The sequence below is a fragment of the Alligator mississippiensis genome, chromosome 5 (genome assembly GCF_030867095.1).
Source record: "Alligator mississippiensis isolate rAllMis1 chromosome 5, rAllMis1, whole genome shotgun sequence".
Taxonomy (NCBI): domain Eukaryota; kingdom Metazoa; phylum Chordata; order Crocodylia; family Alligatoridae; genus Alligator; species Alligator mississippiensis.
In genome coordinates, this window is record NC_081828.1 from 139,160,324 (window position 1) to 139,178,625 (window position 18,302).

Below are 18,302 nucleotides of genomic sequence, written 5' to 3' on the forward strand. Positions count from 1 at the left end.
CCCACAACTTGCTGGCTGGGTCTGGCTGTGGGGCAGGTTGGGTCCAAATGGGGGAGGGCTCCTTCCTGCCTTCCAGCCTCTTGACAGCTGCAGCCAGCAGCTTCAGTGCAGCATGGCCCCACTGGAGCTGCTGCAGGGGAAGGGCTCCAGAATCTGTGTCCATGCACCAGTCCTGCCCAGGCAGTGATGTGCCACTGCAGTGTGGGAGGAAACCCCAGACCCTTTTCCCTGCAACCTCACCTGGGCAAGCAGTGACATGCTGCAGCCCAGCTAAGGAGGCTCCTGGAACAGACCCCCGGACTCCGCCCCCTGCAGTGCTCCTCCCCCCCCTCCCCCCAGTGGGCACTGCAGGGTTGAGGTGACTGCAGGAACAGAAAGCCTCCTTCCTGCTCTTGCTAGGCTGCACATGGGGCTGGAATCAGAGGCTGTCATTGACTTGAGTGCAGGACCGGCGTGGCACTCAGGCAGAGCACAAGAACTTTGCTCAAGGCTAGAATGCAGCCCCGCACAATGTGGCCTGGGATGATGGCCACTGTCCTCTAAGTTAACCCTTGCTGAGATCTGGAACAAAAGTTCAATAAAGTGTTCTAACAGAAAGCACATTAGGTTCATTCACATCCATCCAAGGTTAACGTAGAGTGGGATCCACCATTTTTAAAGCACTTTATGTGCCATGAATGCCTGTTCTGTTATGATTGTAAAGCTCTTTCTGTGTGCTTAAAGCACATTAAGTGTAATGTCTGTATCCATCCAAAGTTAACTTTTCTTTAACCACATTGACATTAATAAAACCACTCCTGGATTTAGCATGCTTAAAATAGGTCTTATGTTGTTACACTAGTTTGCTGGCACAAGATGCAAAGAATTAACAGATTAAGCAGGCCATCTTAAAATGACATGTGTGAGAGACTATGTTTGACTTAGAGGATATGTATGTAAATAACAGCTAGGATCACAGCATTGGAAGCAAAATTCTGTGAATATATTTTAAAAGCTTTTGTGGGCACACTGCAGAAAGTGTTACTTGAAAATAAATGCAAAATGATGAACTGAAAGACAGTGGTGCTATGTATGAGCTAATTTGCTAATTGGCACTCATGAAAATGCCTGGAATAACAGCCCTTTAGAATGATGTTTTATATTCATCTGCACAACTAAGCTGTGACCCAGGCAATGGCAGAGTAAATTTCCTCACTGTCTGTCTCAATCCCCAAACCAAGGAGTGAGATAGAGAGATACCAGCAAGTATCAAATGTAGCAGTGTTTATCTGTGAACATTTATCTACTGGGATCCAAACTAACTCCTTTATCATTACTGCACTCAGCATTGGCTTAATGCTGTTACCAGTGCAACTGATAGCAAAAATTACTTCACTAGGAACAGAGTTGGGCTAACATAAAGTCCATGCAACATCTATTTAAAGAATTAATTGAATCTATTACACTCCCTACTCCAACACTTAGTTTAGAAATATGCGGAAATAAATGTAAAGAAACTTTTCTCTGAGCTATGCATAATCTGATACCCTGATTGTAAACATTATCAGGTGCTCATTCCATTAATTAAAACTGACCTTTCTTTCTGACTTTTCAAAAGAAATAGATTTAATGCCAAAGTCACAAATGCAAGCAGCATGTATGTATGTTAGAGTGTGTGTGTGTGTACGTACACACACATACAAAGAGCTCTAAATCAACAATGTTATGAGCATTCACAGGGATAGAACAAAACTTCACAAAATGATTTTTCTCTGCTGCTTCTGAAAGACGATTTTACTTACACTCAGCAGGTGATGATGAAGTCTTTTGCCTGATCACTGTATACTGCTGGGTGCAAGACTCTGAGGACTGAATAAACAGCACTTACTGCTGTGCTGAAGGATTTTAATTTACTTAAAATTTGGGGCATAAAAGCCTTTTCTTTTTGCCCATATACATTTTATTGAATTCTAAACTGCCCTTTAAAGTTCACTACTATTAAGCTGACTCACTGTATGTATTCAGGGATACCTTTGTGAAGGAGCATGAAACACACCGTATTTATAGTCTTAATGTTTTATGCCTTTTGATATTATCTGGAAGGAAGACACAAAATACATTCTATAGTGATATCTATTGTTCTAAACTCCACCATATTAAGTCATAGTTTCATAGTAGGTAGGGTCGGAAGGGACCTGAGCAGATCATCAAGTCTGACCCCCTGCCATGGGCAGGAAAGAATGCTGGGGTCAAACTACCCCAGTTAGGTGATTGTCTACCCTCTTTTTGAAGACCCCCAGGGTAGAAGCGAGCACCACTTCCCTTGGAAGTTGGTTCCAGATCCTAGCCGCCCTGACTGTGAAGTAGTGCCTCCTGATATCTAGCCTGAATCTACTCTCGGTCAACTTAAGGCCGTTGCTCCTCATTACTCCTGGTAGTGCTCGGGGGAACAGGGACTCCCCCATAGCCTGCTGGTCCCCCTTGGCCAGTTTGTAGATGGCCACCAGATCCCCTTTCAGCCTTCTCTTGTGAAGGCTGAACAGGTTCAGGTCCCGTAGCCTCTGCTCATAGGGCCTGCCTTGCTGCTCCCTGATCATGCGAGTGGCCCTTCTCTGGACCCTTTCAATGTTGATCACATCCCTCCTGAAGTGCGGCGCCCAGAACTGGATGCAGTACTCCAACTGCGGCCTGACCAGTGTCACATAGAGGGGGAGGATCACCTCCTTGGACCTGCTTGAGATGCATCTGTGGATGCATGACAAGGTGCAGTTAGCCTTCCTGACCGCATCCCCACATTGGCGGCCATTGTTCATTTTGGAATCAACAATGACACCAAGATGCTTTTCTGCCTCTGTACTGACGAGAAGTGAGTTCCCCAGCCTGTAGGTATGCTGCTGGTTCTTCCTCCCCAGGTGCAGTACCTTGCACTTGTCAGTGTTGAAACCCATCCTGTTCTCATCCGCCCACCCCTGTAATCTGTCTAGGTCTGACTGCAGCCTAGTCCTCCCTTCTAGTGTGTCCACTTCTCCCCACATCTTAGTGTCATCTGCGAATCTGAGCAGGGTGCTTTTTACCCCCTCATCCAAATCGTTGATGAAGATGTTGAACAGTGCGGGCCCAAGGACCGAGCCCTGGGGGACCCCACTGCCCACATCCCTCCAGGTCGAAAAAGACCCATCCACCACCACTCTCTGGGTGCGGCCCTCCAGCCAATATACGATCCATCTGACCATGTAGGCATTAATGCCACAGTTGCCTAATTTCTTAATGAGAATGGGATGAGAGACAGTGTCGAAGGTCTTCCTAAAGTCTAGAAAGACTACGTCCACTGCGACACCTGCGTCCAAGGATTTTGTGACCTGGTCATAGAAGGCCACCAGGTTCGTCTGACAGGACCTGCCTTGAATGAACTCATGTTGTTTGCCCCTAAGCATGATCTCCCCTGCTGGCCCCTTGGAGATGTGCGCCTGGATAATTTTCTCAAAGAGCTTCCCCAGGACCAAGGAAAAACTAACAGGCCTATAGTCTCCTGGGTCCTTCTTCCTCCCTTTCTCGAAAATGGGGACCACTTTGGTCCTTTTCCAGTCCTCTGGCACCTCGCCACAGCACCACAAGTGCTCGTAAAGCTGTGCCAGGGGTCCTGCAATGACCTCTGCTAATTCCCTCAGCACTCTGGGGTGGAGATCGTCAGGACCTGATGATTTGAACACGTCTAGACCCACCAGAAGTTCCCTGACTAGAACCCAACTCTGATCCTACAACCAAAGTCCAAGAGAGGGTTTTGCACATAATACCACTGAAGGCTTTGGGGAAATAAAATCCTGCTGCAATGGAACAGATGAGATGATATGTACATATCACTAAAATGTAGGGGTGTAAAAGCCAATGTAACAAGCTGTGTGTCACTCCCTATATAGGGCTTTTGTTACTAGTGGGATTGCATGTGCCTGTCATGTCTCTCGTCCATCTGTGTTACACCTTTCCACAGTAAAATATGAACCGCTGTGTGGACATCATCTCTGTGGCATGCAGAGGGTTGCATATCCTTTTGCACAAGGTTTCCACTGCTTTGACCCACACCAGAAAGACAACTTTAAAGTTGCTACTGGTTCTAATGCACCAGTGTATCATGGACAGGACTGGGATGGAGTGTTCATAAATTTATAGATGTTAAGGGCAGACAGGACCATATGATTAGGGGTGTGCGAAGTGGGCCCTATTCGTTTTGGATTTGGCCCAAATTGGGGACAGTGATTTCATTAATTGATTCAGATCACTGTCCCTGATTTGACTCAGCTGAATCCAAATATGGAGATTCGATGCTGATTTGGAGAATCAGCAATTTGGACATAGACATAAGATTACGGACAGGCTCAGGGGACACGACGCCATGCCTAGGGTCAGAGATGATTTAGTTAGGGAACTCTTGGAGGGGCTGGATGTGTATAAGTCAGCAGGTCCAGATGCTCTTCATCTGAGGGTATTGAGGGAATTGGCAGAGGTCATAGCAGGGCCCCTGGCATGGTTGTATGAGCGCTCATGGTGCTCTGGCCAGGTCTCAGAGGACTGGAAAAGGGCCAATGTGGTCCCCATTTACAAGAAGGGGAGAAAGGAGGACGTGGGTAAACTATAGGCCAGTTAGTCTCACCTCAGTCCTTGGGAAGACCTTTGAGAAAATTATCAAGGAACACATCTGCAGGGGCCCAGCATGAGAGGTAATCCTCAGGGGCAACCATCAAGGGTTCATTGCATGCAAAGTCCTTGGATGCAGGCATTGAGGTGGATGTCATCTACCTGGACTTCAAGAAGGCCTTTGACACGGTTTCTCACTCCATTCTCATAAAAAAAACTCAGCGACTGTGGCATTGATGCCTACACAGTCAGATGGATGGCAAATTGGCTCAATGGTTGCATCCAGAGAATGGTGGGGTTGGATGGGTCATTTTCAACCTGGAGGGATGTGGGCAGTGTAGTTCCCCAGGGCTTGGTCCTTGGGCCTGTGCTATTCAATATCTTTATCAGTGACTTGGAGGTGGGTGTGGAAAGCATGCTGCCCAAACTCACTGATGACACAAAGATGTGGGGAGAAGTGGGCACACTGGAGGGGAGGGACAGAATCCAACTAGATCTAGACAGATTACAGAGGTGGGCGGATGAGAATAGAATGGAATTCAATGCAGACAAGTGCAGGGTACTGCATCTAGGGAGAAGGAACCTGCAACATACCAATAGGCTGGGGAACACCCTTTTCAACAACACAATGGTTGAAAGGGATCTTGGAGTCATTGTTGACTCCAGGATGGACGTGAGCCACCAATGCAAGGAAGCTGTCAATAAAGCTAACTGCACCTTGTTGTGCATCTACAGATGCATCACAAGCAGGTCCAGAGAGGTGATCCTTCCCCTCTATGCGGCGCTGGTCAGGCCATAGTTGAAGTACTGCGTCCAGTTCTGGACACCGCACTTCAAGAGGGATGTGGCTAACCTTGAAAGGGTCCAGAGGAGGACCACTTGCACGGTCAGCGGGCAGCAGGCCAGGCCCTACAAAGATAGACTAAAGGGCCTGAATCTATTCAGACTCCACAAGAGAAGACTGAGAGGGGATCTGGTGGCCATCTATAAATTCACCGGGGGGGGACCATTAGAAAATAGGTGAGGCTCTGTTTCCTCCGGCACCACCTGGGATAACAAGGAATAATGGCCACAATTTGATTGAAAGCAGGTTCAGGCTTGATATCAGGAGGCATTACTTTATGATTAGGGCTGCCAGGCTCTGGAATGGGCTCCCAAGGGAGGTGGTGCTCCCTTGGGAGTTTTCAAGAGGAGGTTGGATAGATATCTGGCTGGGGTATTATGATCATAGCACTTGTTCCTGCCCATGGCAGGGGGTTGGACTTGATGATCTGTTCAGGTCCCTTCTGACCCTAGAAACTATGAAACAGCTTTAAATGTTTTTTCTACATGCTTCAAGGTGCCAGTGCGGCTCATGAATACTGCAATGCTGGGGCTGATGGAGCGTCCCACAGGAGTGTGGGGCAGGCCCCACCATGTGCTCAGCGGCAAACCTGGAAGTGAACCAGAAGTACTTCTGGGCCCAACAGGGAGTGTGCAGGGGGGCCCCCATGCTCCCACAGCTTGGTATTGGCTGCGGGGGGACCCCAGGTGCCCCCCAGAGCCAGGAGGCACCAGTCACCAAGCCATGGGGTGCGAGGGAGCCATGGAAGTGCTTCTGGTCCAATTCTGGGTCTGCATTGGGGAGCCCCTTCCCCCCCCCACCGCACTCCTGTGGTGGGATGCTCCATGTGCCCCAGCATTGCAGCATTAACAAGCTGCCTGCTATCTTGAGGTATCTAGAAAAAAACTGAAAGCTGTGTCTATGTCCGAATTGCCGAATCTTTCTGAATCTTTCCAATGGTGGACGTAGTCTTTCTAGACTTTAACAGGGCATTTGACACCATCTTTCCGATGGTGGACGTAGTCTTTCTAGACTTTAACAAGGCCTTTGACACTGTCTCTTACCCCATCCTCATCAATAAATTAAGTGACTGCAGCATTGATTCCTGCACAGTTGGATGGGTAAAAAATTGGCTGATGGGGCGTACCCAGAGAGTAGTGGTGGACGGGTTGTACTCAACCTGGCGAGATGTGAGCAGTGGGGTACCCCAGGGCTCAGTCCTTGGGCCCACACTGTTTAACATCTTCATCAGCGACTTGGACAAGGGGGTAAAAAGCACGCTGTCCAAATTTGCTGATGATACTAAGATGTGGGGCGAGGTGGACACACTTGAAGGGAGAGAGAGGCTGCAACTAGATTTAGACAGACTACAAAAGTGGGCAGACGAGAATAGGATGGGGTTGAACGTAGATAAATGCAGGGTGCTGCACCTTGGGAGAAGGAATCCACAGCATACATACAGGCTGGGGAGTTCCCTTCTTGAAAGCACAGAGGCAGAAAGGGATCTTGGAGTCATCACTGACTCCAGGATGAACATAAGCCGCCAATGCCAGACCGCAGCCAGCAAGGCCAGCCATACCTTGTCATGCATCCAAAGGTGCATCTCAAGCCAGTCCAGAGAAGTGATACTACCTCTCTATGCGACTTTGGTCAGGTAGTAGTTGGAATACTGCGTCCAGTACTGGGTGCCGCACTTCAAAAGGGATGTGGCCAGCCTGGAAAGGGTTCAGAGGACGGCCACCCGCTTGGTGAAAGGGCAGCAGGACAGGCCCTACAAGGAGAGACTGAAGGATCTGAACCTGTTCAGCCTGAGCAAGAGGCGCCTGAGGGGAGACCTAGTGGCTGCCTACAAGCTCATCAGGGGAGATCAACAGCAAATAGGTAGAGCCGTTTTCTCCCCAGTACCACCTGGGGTGACAAGGAACAATGGTAATAAGCTGATGGAATAGGTTTAGGTTAGAGATCAGAAGGCAATATTTTACAGTTAGGGTGGCCAAGATACAGAACCAGCTTCCCAGGGAAGTGGTCCTCACCCCTACCTTGGGCAAATTCAAGAGGAGGTTGGATGATCACCTGTCTGGGGTCTTGTGAACCCAGCATTCATTCCTGCCTGTGGCAGGGGGTCAGGCTAGATGATCTGTTCGGGTCCCTCCTGACCCTAGCTACCATGAAACTATGAAACTATGAATTGATTTGGAGGGTTCTGATTCGATTCGGAGAGATTAAAGGGTCCTCTGATTCGATTAGGGTTTAGAGATTCGGCCACCGAATCAAATCAGGGACCGAAGCTTCACACAGCCCTACATATAATCAATGGGTGCTTGTACACATGATGAAAATTGCCCCTTTTTCTGGTTTAATTGCATCATACATTACACATACAGGTTTTTTGCGATTTAAATGAGTTTGTCGTGATGCAAAATAAACCACATCCTGATATATTTTAGTTGGCATCGACACAAATTAATATTGTCAGAGGGTTCGAGTTGGGTACTCCTGTATCCCGCTATTCTTGCCTGCCACGACTTCAATCTTTAACAAAAAATTGGGGTGAAGGAGGTGGTGTTAGTACCACAGGTACCCACGCTAATGACCACACATGCTCAAATTCTGATTTAGGTACTTTATTACTCTTAATAGGTTCTCCCTTCTCTCTCTCTGGGAGCATGAGTTTGAAAATGAAAAAGAGCAGTTGCCAGACCCCTGCCTGGGGACTTTATCTGGAGCACCGGGGATCTGGCTCAGCTGTCAAATATCAGAGGCGGTTTCAGTGATCAGCTGCTAATTGCCTCATTAGCAGCTGATTAATGCCGATACCGGGCTTCCCTGGCATCGTTCCATGTCTGCTTGCATATCGCGGTTCTTTGTTTGTTCTCCCTTTTCTTTTCTCTTTTCCCTTTTTCTTTTTCTCTCTCTCTCTCTCGGGATGAGGGATCAGGTTCCCACTTCTCCCGGACAGGATAGGGCATTTCTTCTCCACGCCCTTCTCTCCCGAGCAGTCCCACCGCACCCTGACTCGGAGTCAGGGCTTTCACCATGTTGCCACTCCATTTCCCCAGGACTCATTGCAACAGTTGTTTATTGGGGCTGACCGTAACTCAAAGGACGCCGATCCACCATTCGCTGTCTGCGGGTGAGTCCTGATCTCTTGACCTTCCCACGGGTCCTCTGTCTCCAGGCTCCTCGCCCGCTTCTCTCTCAGTGTAGAGGTGTCCGAAGGCAACTTCCTTCCAGCTTCCTTGCCTTCTTATTCCTCCTTTCGGAGCCTCATTGGCTCTCTCGTGTGTGGCCCTGCCGTGGTAATCATCCTCAGCTGTTGTCCTTCTTTAGTAACAGAGTTGCAGCTGTGACTGTTACGAATATGATGCATCCATTGATCTGTCACGTGTACATGGTAATTCATTGAATGACATGTAATAAGCCCCTTTTTTCCACCAGATGTCACTTCAATTTGCAGATAGGAGAGAAAGAGGGTACCTGCAATTTGCGGGTATTTGTGTGTAGTGTGTATTTTTGGATACCAGGTGCAGTAGCCCAGCCTGACATGAATCAATCACCTGTATGGACATCTGCACCCCCTTCCCCCCCATGGCCCTGGCCAGGGTGACACCCTGGGCCGTGCTAACCCTGACTCCCCAACGCGGTCCCTGATTGCCAACGGCACCATCAGCCCTGGTTCCATCAAGGAATAAATAACCACTCAGGCGCCTAATGAGGGCACCTGGAGCACTGTCATTTGACTTTCACAGCAATTAAGGGCAGTATTAAGGGCAATTCTATTCTGTTCATCCTGAAAATCCATTCATTTCATAATATTTCTTACTCTTAAGAGTGAGTCACAAAATAACAGTGATCACGAGTAGGACCTATCCATCTTTTACATTATTTATTTTTCAGGTACTTGAGCAGGATGGAACAGAATTGTATTGGAGGTACCTAAGTCAACTTACTTAATATGTGGAATAGAATCTGGCCATGTCTGTATTGTGTCCATGGTCATTCATAAGCAACAACATGATACAAGGACAGAAGATTACAGAACACTACCAAGATTAGGTAAGATGCTTATATCAAAGGATAGTATTTAATGAACATCCCCAGGTGGCTTCTCTACTAATTTCAGTAAAGGAAATTTGCTCAAAGAAGCTGCAGGTGCTTGTGCTCTGGTGCAGTGAGCTCTAATCTGACCAGGGGACTCTAACTTAACTAAACAATAACAAAGCTTGATGCAATCTGCCCTTTTGGACAATCTGTGTGATTGCCCTTCCATTCACTCTTTTAGCAAAATCAACACATAACTTTGATAAACTCATAAAAGGTTTCATTCTAGCGGGAGAAAGACAAGGTATTTTTAGTTTGTCTATGCTGCTTCCTTCGTACTCACGTTAGTGCTACCAAGAAGCATACCCCACCCTCCTACACCTGCTCCAAAGTACAACATCAGTCGCAACAAATATCCAAACCCAGAAATGGTGCCCCCAGTCCAGCTCTCTCAAGTATGCCAGAGACAAGAGATCCATTATTTTTGGCATGTACAGAGTTGGGGGATACACTTTGCTTCTTGGCAGTACTCTCAAGGGCACAAGAAAAGTGGCACACACTCTGTGTGTGTGGGTGGGTGTGTGGTCTACTCTCTACTCTCAAGGGCACAAGAAAAGTGGCACACTGTGTGTGTGTGTGTGGGTGCGTGGCTGTGTGGTCTACTCTCTCCTGAGGCAGAATGTCTCAGGGAAAAATAGCAAAATGTTATTGTTTGATTCTGGTGAAATCTGAAATAATGCTGAGAAGAAACTTGGGGTATGGTCCAAGTATAACATCATTCTTATGAAAAATAATATGTAGAGGGCTTGCCCATAGCTCTTCATCCTCTGGGCTACAGTTACTGCTTTCTTAAACAGATGTGAAGAGTGAGTAGCTAAAGGCTTGAACAGGGGACCCATCCACCTGCCAGGATAATAATGAGATCCTAGAGATGAGGAGATTCATGTACTGGTGGAAATAGATACATTTTTAATTTAGATACTATCATATGACAGTAGAAATAACACTGTATTGATGGGCAGCGTGCTGCTAGAGCTGCCAAGTGAGCCCCAACTAACCTAAATTCTTAACAGATAATTGGCGATCTAATATATGGGAGACCTTGATTTAAGTAAGAGATAAAGTTATATGGTTTTGACCAAAGAAAATATTTTCTGATCAACAGCAGAAATAAATCTTGTTGAATTTGTCCTGTTTTGTGTTAAATGTTTTGTAAATCTCTGGGACAAGCTTTCTTCAAATTCAGTTAATGGGCCAATGGCCACACCAAGAGATGTAGAGAGGTTAGGTCCAGATGAAGATGTTGCCCATTGTCCTGGGAAACCATGCTTGTAGACATATGGTAATGTTACAGGGGGATGTATAGAAGCATTCTACAAATCTAGGTTCCAGTATAGTGTAGGTCAGTGATAAAATTTTACAGCATAGTATCTTCACTCCCAGAGACAAGGGTGTGAGAAACATATCTGCTAGAGATCATGACCTCTAGCTCTCTTTGGAGCAGAAGTTTTGACACTTTTGTGTTCTTTTTCATGATGAACACCCTATGCATTGGGAACTGTTTCAGGAAAAATTTGAATGGCAGAACCTATGACTTATGGTCACAGAAAAACTGCCAGCATAATCAATCCATCAGTGTATTCTGTATGTGTAGCAGACAGAGAGGCGATTGTAACCAGTGTGAGATATACTCATTCTACAGATGAGCGGCCTGTTCAGCAGAGTAGAGCTGATTCCTCCTTGTCCGTTTACATAAAACTATTGTCTGTCATAACTTGAAATGACAAAAACTGATTTATGACAGTTGACATGCCATCAAACCTGCTTTGGAGTAAAAAAAAACCCCGTACGTTTGTAGAGATGAGAAATGCTCCTATCAATTTTGTGTGTTGAGCTGGCACTATTAAGGCTTTCTTTTTCTTGGCTGCAAACCTCAAAGTTAAATCTCCTGCTGTGCTAAACTGCATTGCCAAACACGATGGAATCAAAGTAACGAATTAAAAGGTGGCAGCATGGAGGAGACAAGGCTGTTACTGAGAGCTGACAACTAATTTGAGAGTCCTATCTCTGGTTCTGAGAGCCCAGAGGAGAAGGTACCATGCATTCTATCCTGAAGGCAATTTGTGACTGACTCTTTGTATTAGGCTCTCTATGGGTCTGCAAACAGAAATTCGGAGATGTTAGGGAGTGGTTAGATCACATTAAAAATAGCCACCTGATTTAACTTAGTTCACCCAGGTGCTGACCTTACATTAGTTAGGAGGATCTACATGCAAACTGTATAGAAGATCAAGACAGTTAGAGCCATCTAAAAATGGCTGAACCTAAGTGAACTATACCTCTGAGGTGGTCTAACTTAGCTGGGGTCCATTGAGATTGATCTAACTGAACTTCTGTACAGTTCCAGTGCAGCCCCAGGGCTGGGAAAGCCCAGCCACTGGTCCCAACTCCAGAGCCGCACTTTCCTACCCCCTCCCTGGCCCTGGGCTATTTTTAGGCCCACCCCTTGCCTCACTCCCAGATGGATTGTCCCACAGACCAGCCAGCCCCAACCCCAGCCCACCAAACCCCCATCCCACAAGCTGGTTTTATCAGGATTTGCCAGGAGCTGAGAAAGTAAGTCGGGGTGTGGGGAGGGGCAGGAGGGATGGGGTTTTAGATTTGCCAGAGGGGTTATTTGTCTGGGGGTGTGGGGCTCAGGGGCTAAAAATAGCCCCTGGTCCTGGTGGGTAGGGAAGATAGCCCCTCCATCCCTCCAAGCCTCCCCTGTAGACCCTGAGAGCCCCCCTGATCCTGCCAAACCCTTCCAGACCCCAGCAAACCCTTCCAGACCCCAGCAACCCCACACAGACCCCACCTAACCCCACTCCGATCCCCTGATGCCCCTGTGGACCTTATCTGCTCCCTTCAATCTCCCCTTAGAGCCTGCTTGCCCCCCCGATATCCCCAACCTCCCCCTCCCCGACTTGCCTTAGGTCAGGTGGCTATTTTTAACTCAGTCTATTTTCTGCCTAACCACCCCAAATGTCTGTATGTATGCAGCAAACAGACCTAGAGCCACCTTTAGTTAGCGGCAAGAGGAGAGGTTCTCTCCTCCCTGTTTAAAAAAATATTAAGCAAAGTTCCCGGAACATAAATCCATACCTGTGTGCCTAAAAGGACTGGTACTGAGTTTTTCTTTTTGGCTGATAAAGATACTCTGAAAGCAACAGCAACTAACAAGTATCCTGATGAAGAAGACATGGAAGGAAAGACAGCCAGTGTCTCCTGAGGCACTTAGTAGGAGACTACTCATAGCCAGAAGAACCTTGTCTGCTCAGACTGGAAGGATGTCTCACTGATTTTTCCATTAAAAAAACTGTCCATAAGGATATTCCATACGTGAGTTTCCCTCGTTTCAGGTTTCATTCAGAAAACCAACAAACGGGACGTTTCCTTGTGATCTGCCCCTCATAGAAATAAATAAATCCTGAATGCCCGCCAGTGAGGAGACACAGCTACAATGAGCACAGTTTACGTCTCAGAGATTTTTGTTCAGCCACTAAGGTGAAGAAATGTTCACTCAAACTGAAATCTACTAAAACTACTAACTCAACTACTCACTTGATTTAAAAATATACACTAAATTAATGGGATTACTGTATAAGAAAAGTTTAGATTTATTGGTTGCAAATACAAATGTTAGGAACACTGAGCTCTTGAGTCTGTCTTGCAGTAATGGGGGACAAGAAGCAACTGAGGGACTCTTAACTGTGCTTCACCTTTTATAATCTTGGCATTGGCCAAAGGGCAGTGCCAAGTCAAAGATCCTCATCTTGAGTGCAAGCTGTGCATGTTCGTTAAGAGTGGAAGAGACAATAATTGCAAGAAGAAAAACACATTTTCTAAATGTTGCAAGTTGCAGCTGAGAATCCAAGTTATATTTTAAAAGCTCAGTGTCTTCTTTCTACATTCTGGCAAGGACTGTGCTGTTCTGTTATTCCATCCTGACAACATCCTGTGGTATGAGCACAGCATCATAAATCCTGCACACTGATACAGCTTAAATTGGCATCCTGGTAAACCATGAATGTGTGTATTGCCAGGAAACAGACTCAATGCAGTACATTGCAATGAATCCAAACAATTAACGCATGACATCCAGTCCATTGAATGTTCTGCCTGCTGTTGTCTGCATGCCCATTCACATTATTTACAGATGTCAATTAGCATTTGGTAGCAGGCACTTTTTGCTCTTCGGCCCTCTGCTTACTTTATGTTGATTTCCTGATCAATTGCTGCTAAATGGGTTTCTCTCATTTGTAGCAGAGTGGACAGCACTTACTTTTAAAGCAATAAATAAAATACAAGAGAATCTCTCTGTACACAATACCTTCCTAAAAGCAACTGCTAATTTTTATATATCAGAACTGTCCAACTGGCAGCTTAAATTGCAACTTTTACTCTGCTACCGCTCCCCTCATTGCTCTGGCTGCAACAGCAGCTGGGTGCTCTAGGCTCCCCCTCCCTCTAGCTTCCATTTCTGCCACTGTCCCTGTCCCAGGAGGTGGGGCAGAGAGATACAACCTGTAGTGTGGGGCAAGTCCACAGCCCAAGATGCCTAAATGGTGTGGTGCAGCAGAAAAGCTTGTGACTGGGAAGCTAAGGATAAGTTGGGGTGTCTGGGCATATGGTGTGGTAGTGAGGTGCAGGGAGCAACAGCAGGGTCAGGGGTAGGGTGCATAGTGCAACAGAGAGGTGCCTGGGTGCATAGTGCAGCAGCAGGCAGACATGCAGCTCCTGGGGCCCATGGCCCTTCCTGGTGCAGCCTCTGCTAGTGTGGCCCAAGAGCCATGCAGCCCCTGACCACTTAGACGTTAACTTTATATAATATATATAATATTAATATATTCCAATAAATAACTGATAATTGTATGGATCATTAACAGGAATGCTTCTCTTTCCACAGAAATGTAATAGTGAGGAGGATTCCACTGCATTTCCATACTCTCTTTACCATTCTTACTGTTTCCTAAAAAGCACTCCATATAAACTTTCTGAGTTTTTTGAGAACAAAGTATACAGCTGCTCTTTTCTATTGGAGACTGTCAACAGCAAAATCACAGTTCTAAAGTCTTTAAGTTTGCAATTTCCTAACCAAAACTGAAAGACATCTCTGAATTCTATCAATCTTAACTAAGCAGCATTGGCTTGCATTCTGTAAGCTTGTGAGGAGTGCACAGGGCACCTGATACCTGGCCTTGCCCCTTCCAAGCAGAGATGTTCCCCATGCTTCCTCCCCATTTCATAATCTACATGCACAGTGTTCATAGGAACAGTTGGCTGTGATCAATGTGAGTGTTTGTATGTGTACAATTGTCAGCCTTCTTTCACCTGCATCTCCAGTTTCAAGACTTTGTGTGCATGACCAAGGGAAGGGGAACAGCTCATAAAGCGTGAAAGTCCCTGGAGTGCTACAACTGAGGACGAATTCTGGATATCTAGGCAATTAAGTGGTTTCTATGATTTCTAAAAAAAGTCTGTTTTTATTTACAAAAAAGCATCTTTATTCACTTTGCCAGTGTAACATGCACATACAGGTACTCCTCACTTAAATGTCATCCCAGTTAACATTGTTTCATTATTAGGTCACCGATTTATAAGAGAACATACTTGTTTAAAGTTGCACAATGTTTGGTTATAACATTGTCTGGCCACCACCTTCTAGTAGGTAACTACTGTGATGTAATTGGATTCACGTCATTTTTTCGTTTAAAGTCACATTCAAGAGTGTAATTACGATGTTAAGCAAGGAGTAGCTGTAGTATAAATGCTGAATCAAGATTTTTATCAAAGAATGCAGGTATTTTAAAAAATATTTCTGGAGTATGTTTTCAATCTAGTACGCAATAGTACTCTCAGCGGTTCTCTCTCTACTTTTAAGTTCCATGAGGTGCCCATGCTACAAGGTTCTGAGTATTTTGAACTACTTGACGTTGTGCATAGTATAACATAGCCAATCATGTGAAGTGACAAATATAAATTGCTGAAAATTGGGGTTTAAATGCAAGTGGTTTAATAGTGCCTTAAAAGCAGTGACCATGAAGTTCAAAAGGTTATCATACAGCAAGCAACAACATCTTCAGGAGAAAATGTAACATGGAACTGGAAACAGTCTCTTGGGCCACCGGGTCCAGGTCCTTGTGTCTGCAGTCAACTGCTATTCGTATTCTGCAAAACTGCCAGGGAGAAATACTCCAAAAGCTTCAACTTTTGCTGGGATTCCAAACCTCCTGCACATATAGTAATTTGACATAGTCCTGTAACTTTCAGATAAAAATGAAAGATGGGTCTCTCTTAATAGCACAGGTTTAACTCCACATAATTCCAGGACAAATCTGGCAATGAGATTATTGTCTAAATGTACCCATCTCTGAGCCAGTGGCATAGCATGATACATACTTTCACTTAGGAAAATGTTCATCAAGAAGAAGGAATCAGACTGGCTAAGCTGACTAAGCCTCACTGCAAATAGCCAAGGCAGGAAGTGAAATGTTGGGGAGGTGCTGCCTCTAGGATTGTTTGAAAAATTCAGATGTCCTCAACTGGTCCATAGTGGCATCAGTAAGTAAGGTATTTGGTAAGTACTTCTCTTAGGTCCATGCCTACACTTCATTTTTTGTGGAGTGGAATGTTTTAAGTGGTGATTAGCATTAGTGCTATCATGGTTTGGTTCTGTTGTGACAAAGAGTTCAGTTAAAGAATTACTACCATTAATTATTTGTAGTTATTATTTATATTCCAGTAACACCTATAATGCACAAGGCACTGTCCACCTGCACAGGAAAACATTGTTTCTCTCTGGAAGAGCTCACAATTTAAGAAAATCAGCTGAACTCTGTAACGTCCTGGCCAAATTCTGATCTATGAAATAATATAAAGCATCAAAACTATCAAATCAGTATCTAGATAGAAGCATGATAAATCTAAGTTCAGATAAGTCATATATTTTAACTAGTACATAGTTAGAAAGGGAAGCTACAGACCTCTGCTCTATTAAGGAAGTGAAATCGTTATTCCAGCTGGGATTTTCACAGGACCCAATAGGAACAAAGCAATTTCACTGAACTTCAATGGGAGTTGCACCTTTTGCTTCCTTCTAGTTACCCTGGAAAATCCCAGCCTACAGCAATAACATTTGGTATAATTGCTGCAAGATCACAGGAAAACAAATCCTTTGCAGGAATGAGGAAATAAATAGAGAGGTGGAAGCAAAAGAGAGTACATGATGTGAGCATGAACAACGTTAGCTAGTTTATGGGATTTGGGATAATGAAGCTAGGAAAGTTCAGAATGACACAGACAGCAATGAAGACAAACTAGGCTCCTGGAAAGGGTGACAGTGATTGTATAGACAACAAGAGAAACATTTAGAAGCAACAGTTAATTCTTCACCTTCATGTGGTGCAGATGAGCATTTCATTGTAAGGAATATTCTGGGGAGCCATTCCTAGTCTGTCAGTCTGTTTTAGTCTGTTTTATTGTCATTCAAAAGTGTCATCTCTGTCTGGATACTCTTGTCACATAAATATGCTACTTACTCCCTCATGCGTTTCAGCTTGGTCTCAGCCATGGTGTTGTTGATCACTCTGAATCCCTGGGGCACTACTGGAGCCACTCTGATGACAGTCCCAGTGCCTACAAATCAATGCAGAGATACACAACCTTATTCACCTTTATTTCATCGGTGCTACTGCAGATTCAAGGGCAACCAGAAAAAGGGAGGCAATTCACCTTTATCACAAGGCAGGCAATGCCACAGTAATTAAGAATGAATTATTAAATGAACATTAAATGACTCATTTCTGAAAGACAAGCAGCTTTGCAGATTAAAAGTACAAGAAGTAGTGCAGTTATTTCATTTAATGTAGTTTACACAAACTTCATATAAAAAGGGCTTTCACAAGGGGAGATACTGGGACAGAGAAAAATATTAAACAAAAAATGTACTTTGGATTTATTTTTCTCTTTATTTTCTTCCATTTATTTATAGAAATAAGATCTTTTTTCCTGACCATCAGGTTTCTCTTTTGGCTTGATTAGGTGGAAAACTAGCAATGTTGTGCTCATGGCACCATTCTGCTGTAGTGAATGAAGGGATTCCTAAGACAGTTTACCCAAAGGTGCCATAAGGCTTAATTAGTTAATATTTGCAAAGCACTATGACATCAATTCGGAGCATAGAAATGTAAGACTGAAAAGGAGCAAGCAGTCATCAAGTCCAATCCCCTGCTACCATCATAATCAACCATACCTCCTTCATAAACTAATCAAGAACCATCTTAAAAGTAGCTTTTAGGACCCAGACTACTCCTTTTGGAAGGCTGTGCCAGAATATCACAGCTCTTATTCTAATTTTGAGGTTTAAATTTACTCATGGCTACTTAATGACCATTTGGTCTTGAGCCAACATTATCCTCTTTTAGCTTAACTATTTTTTTCCTGCCTAGTTTTTACTCCCCTGCTATATTTATAGAACACACGTAATATCCTTTCAGCCTTTGTTTTGCTTGTCTAAACAAAACAAGCCCTTTTAGTCTCTTCTTGCAAGATAGGCTGACTGTGTTATATAGGTATTACCACATATTCAGCACTTGGATTTCACTGCAGAAACAAAAAATGTCGGCCGTAGTGGAGTTATTTTTGTGTGAATGCAGAATGTAACAAATTCTTTCCTCAAATACACAAGCCTGGCTCTCATCAATTTTAACAGAAATCAGGTTTATGTATCCCAGATATTATGTATCCCAATCCCATAAACCCCTATTACTAAGTACAGTGTTTTCTA

The 18,302-nt window shown here is 44.9% G+C and overlaps 1 protein-coding gene across 4 annotated transcripts in view; it reads right to left on the reverse strand.

Annotated features, from left to right (window-relative positions):
- NEK11 (NIMA related kinase 11) overlaps positions 1–18,302 on the reverse strand; it is a 204,375-nt gene that overhangs the window by 23,268 nt on the left and 162,805 nt on the right. For all 4 annotated transcript variants that reach the window (XM_059728794.1, XM_059728796.1, XM_059728792.1 and 1 more), the window contains one exon: positions 17,056–17,152. In XM_059728794.1, the coding sequence (XP_059584777.1) occupies positions 17,056–17,152 (97 nt within the window). The remainder of the gene's footprint in view (positions 1–17,055; positions 17,153–18,302) is intronic.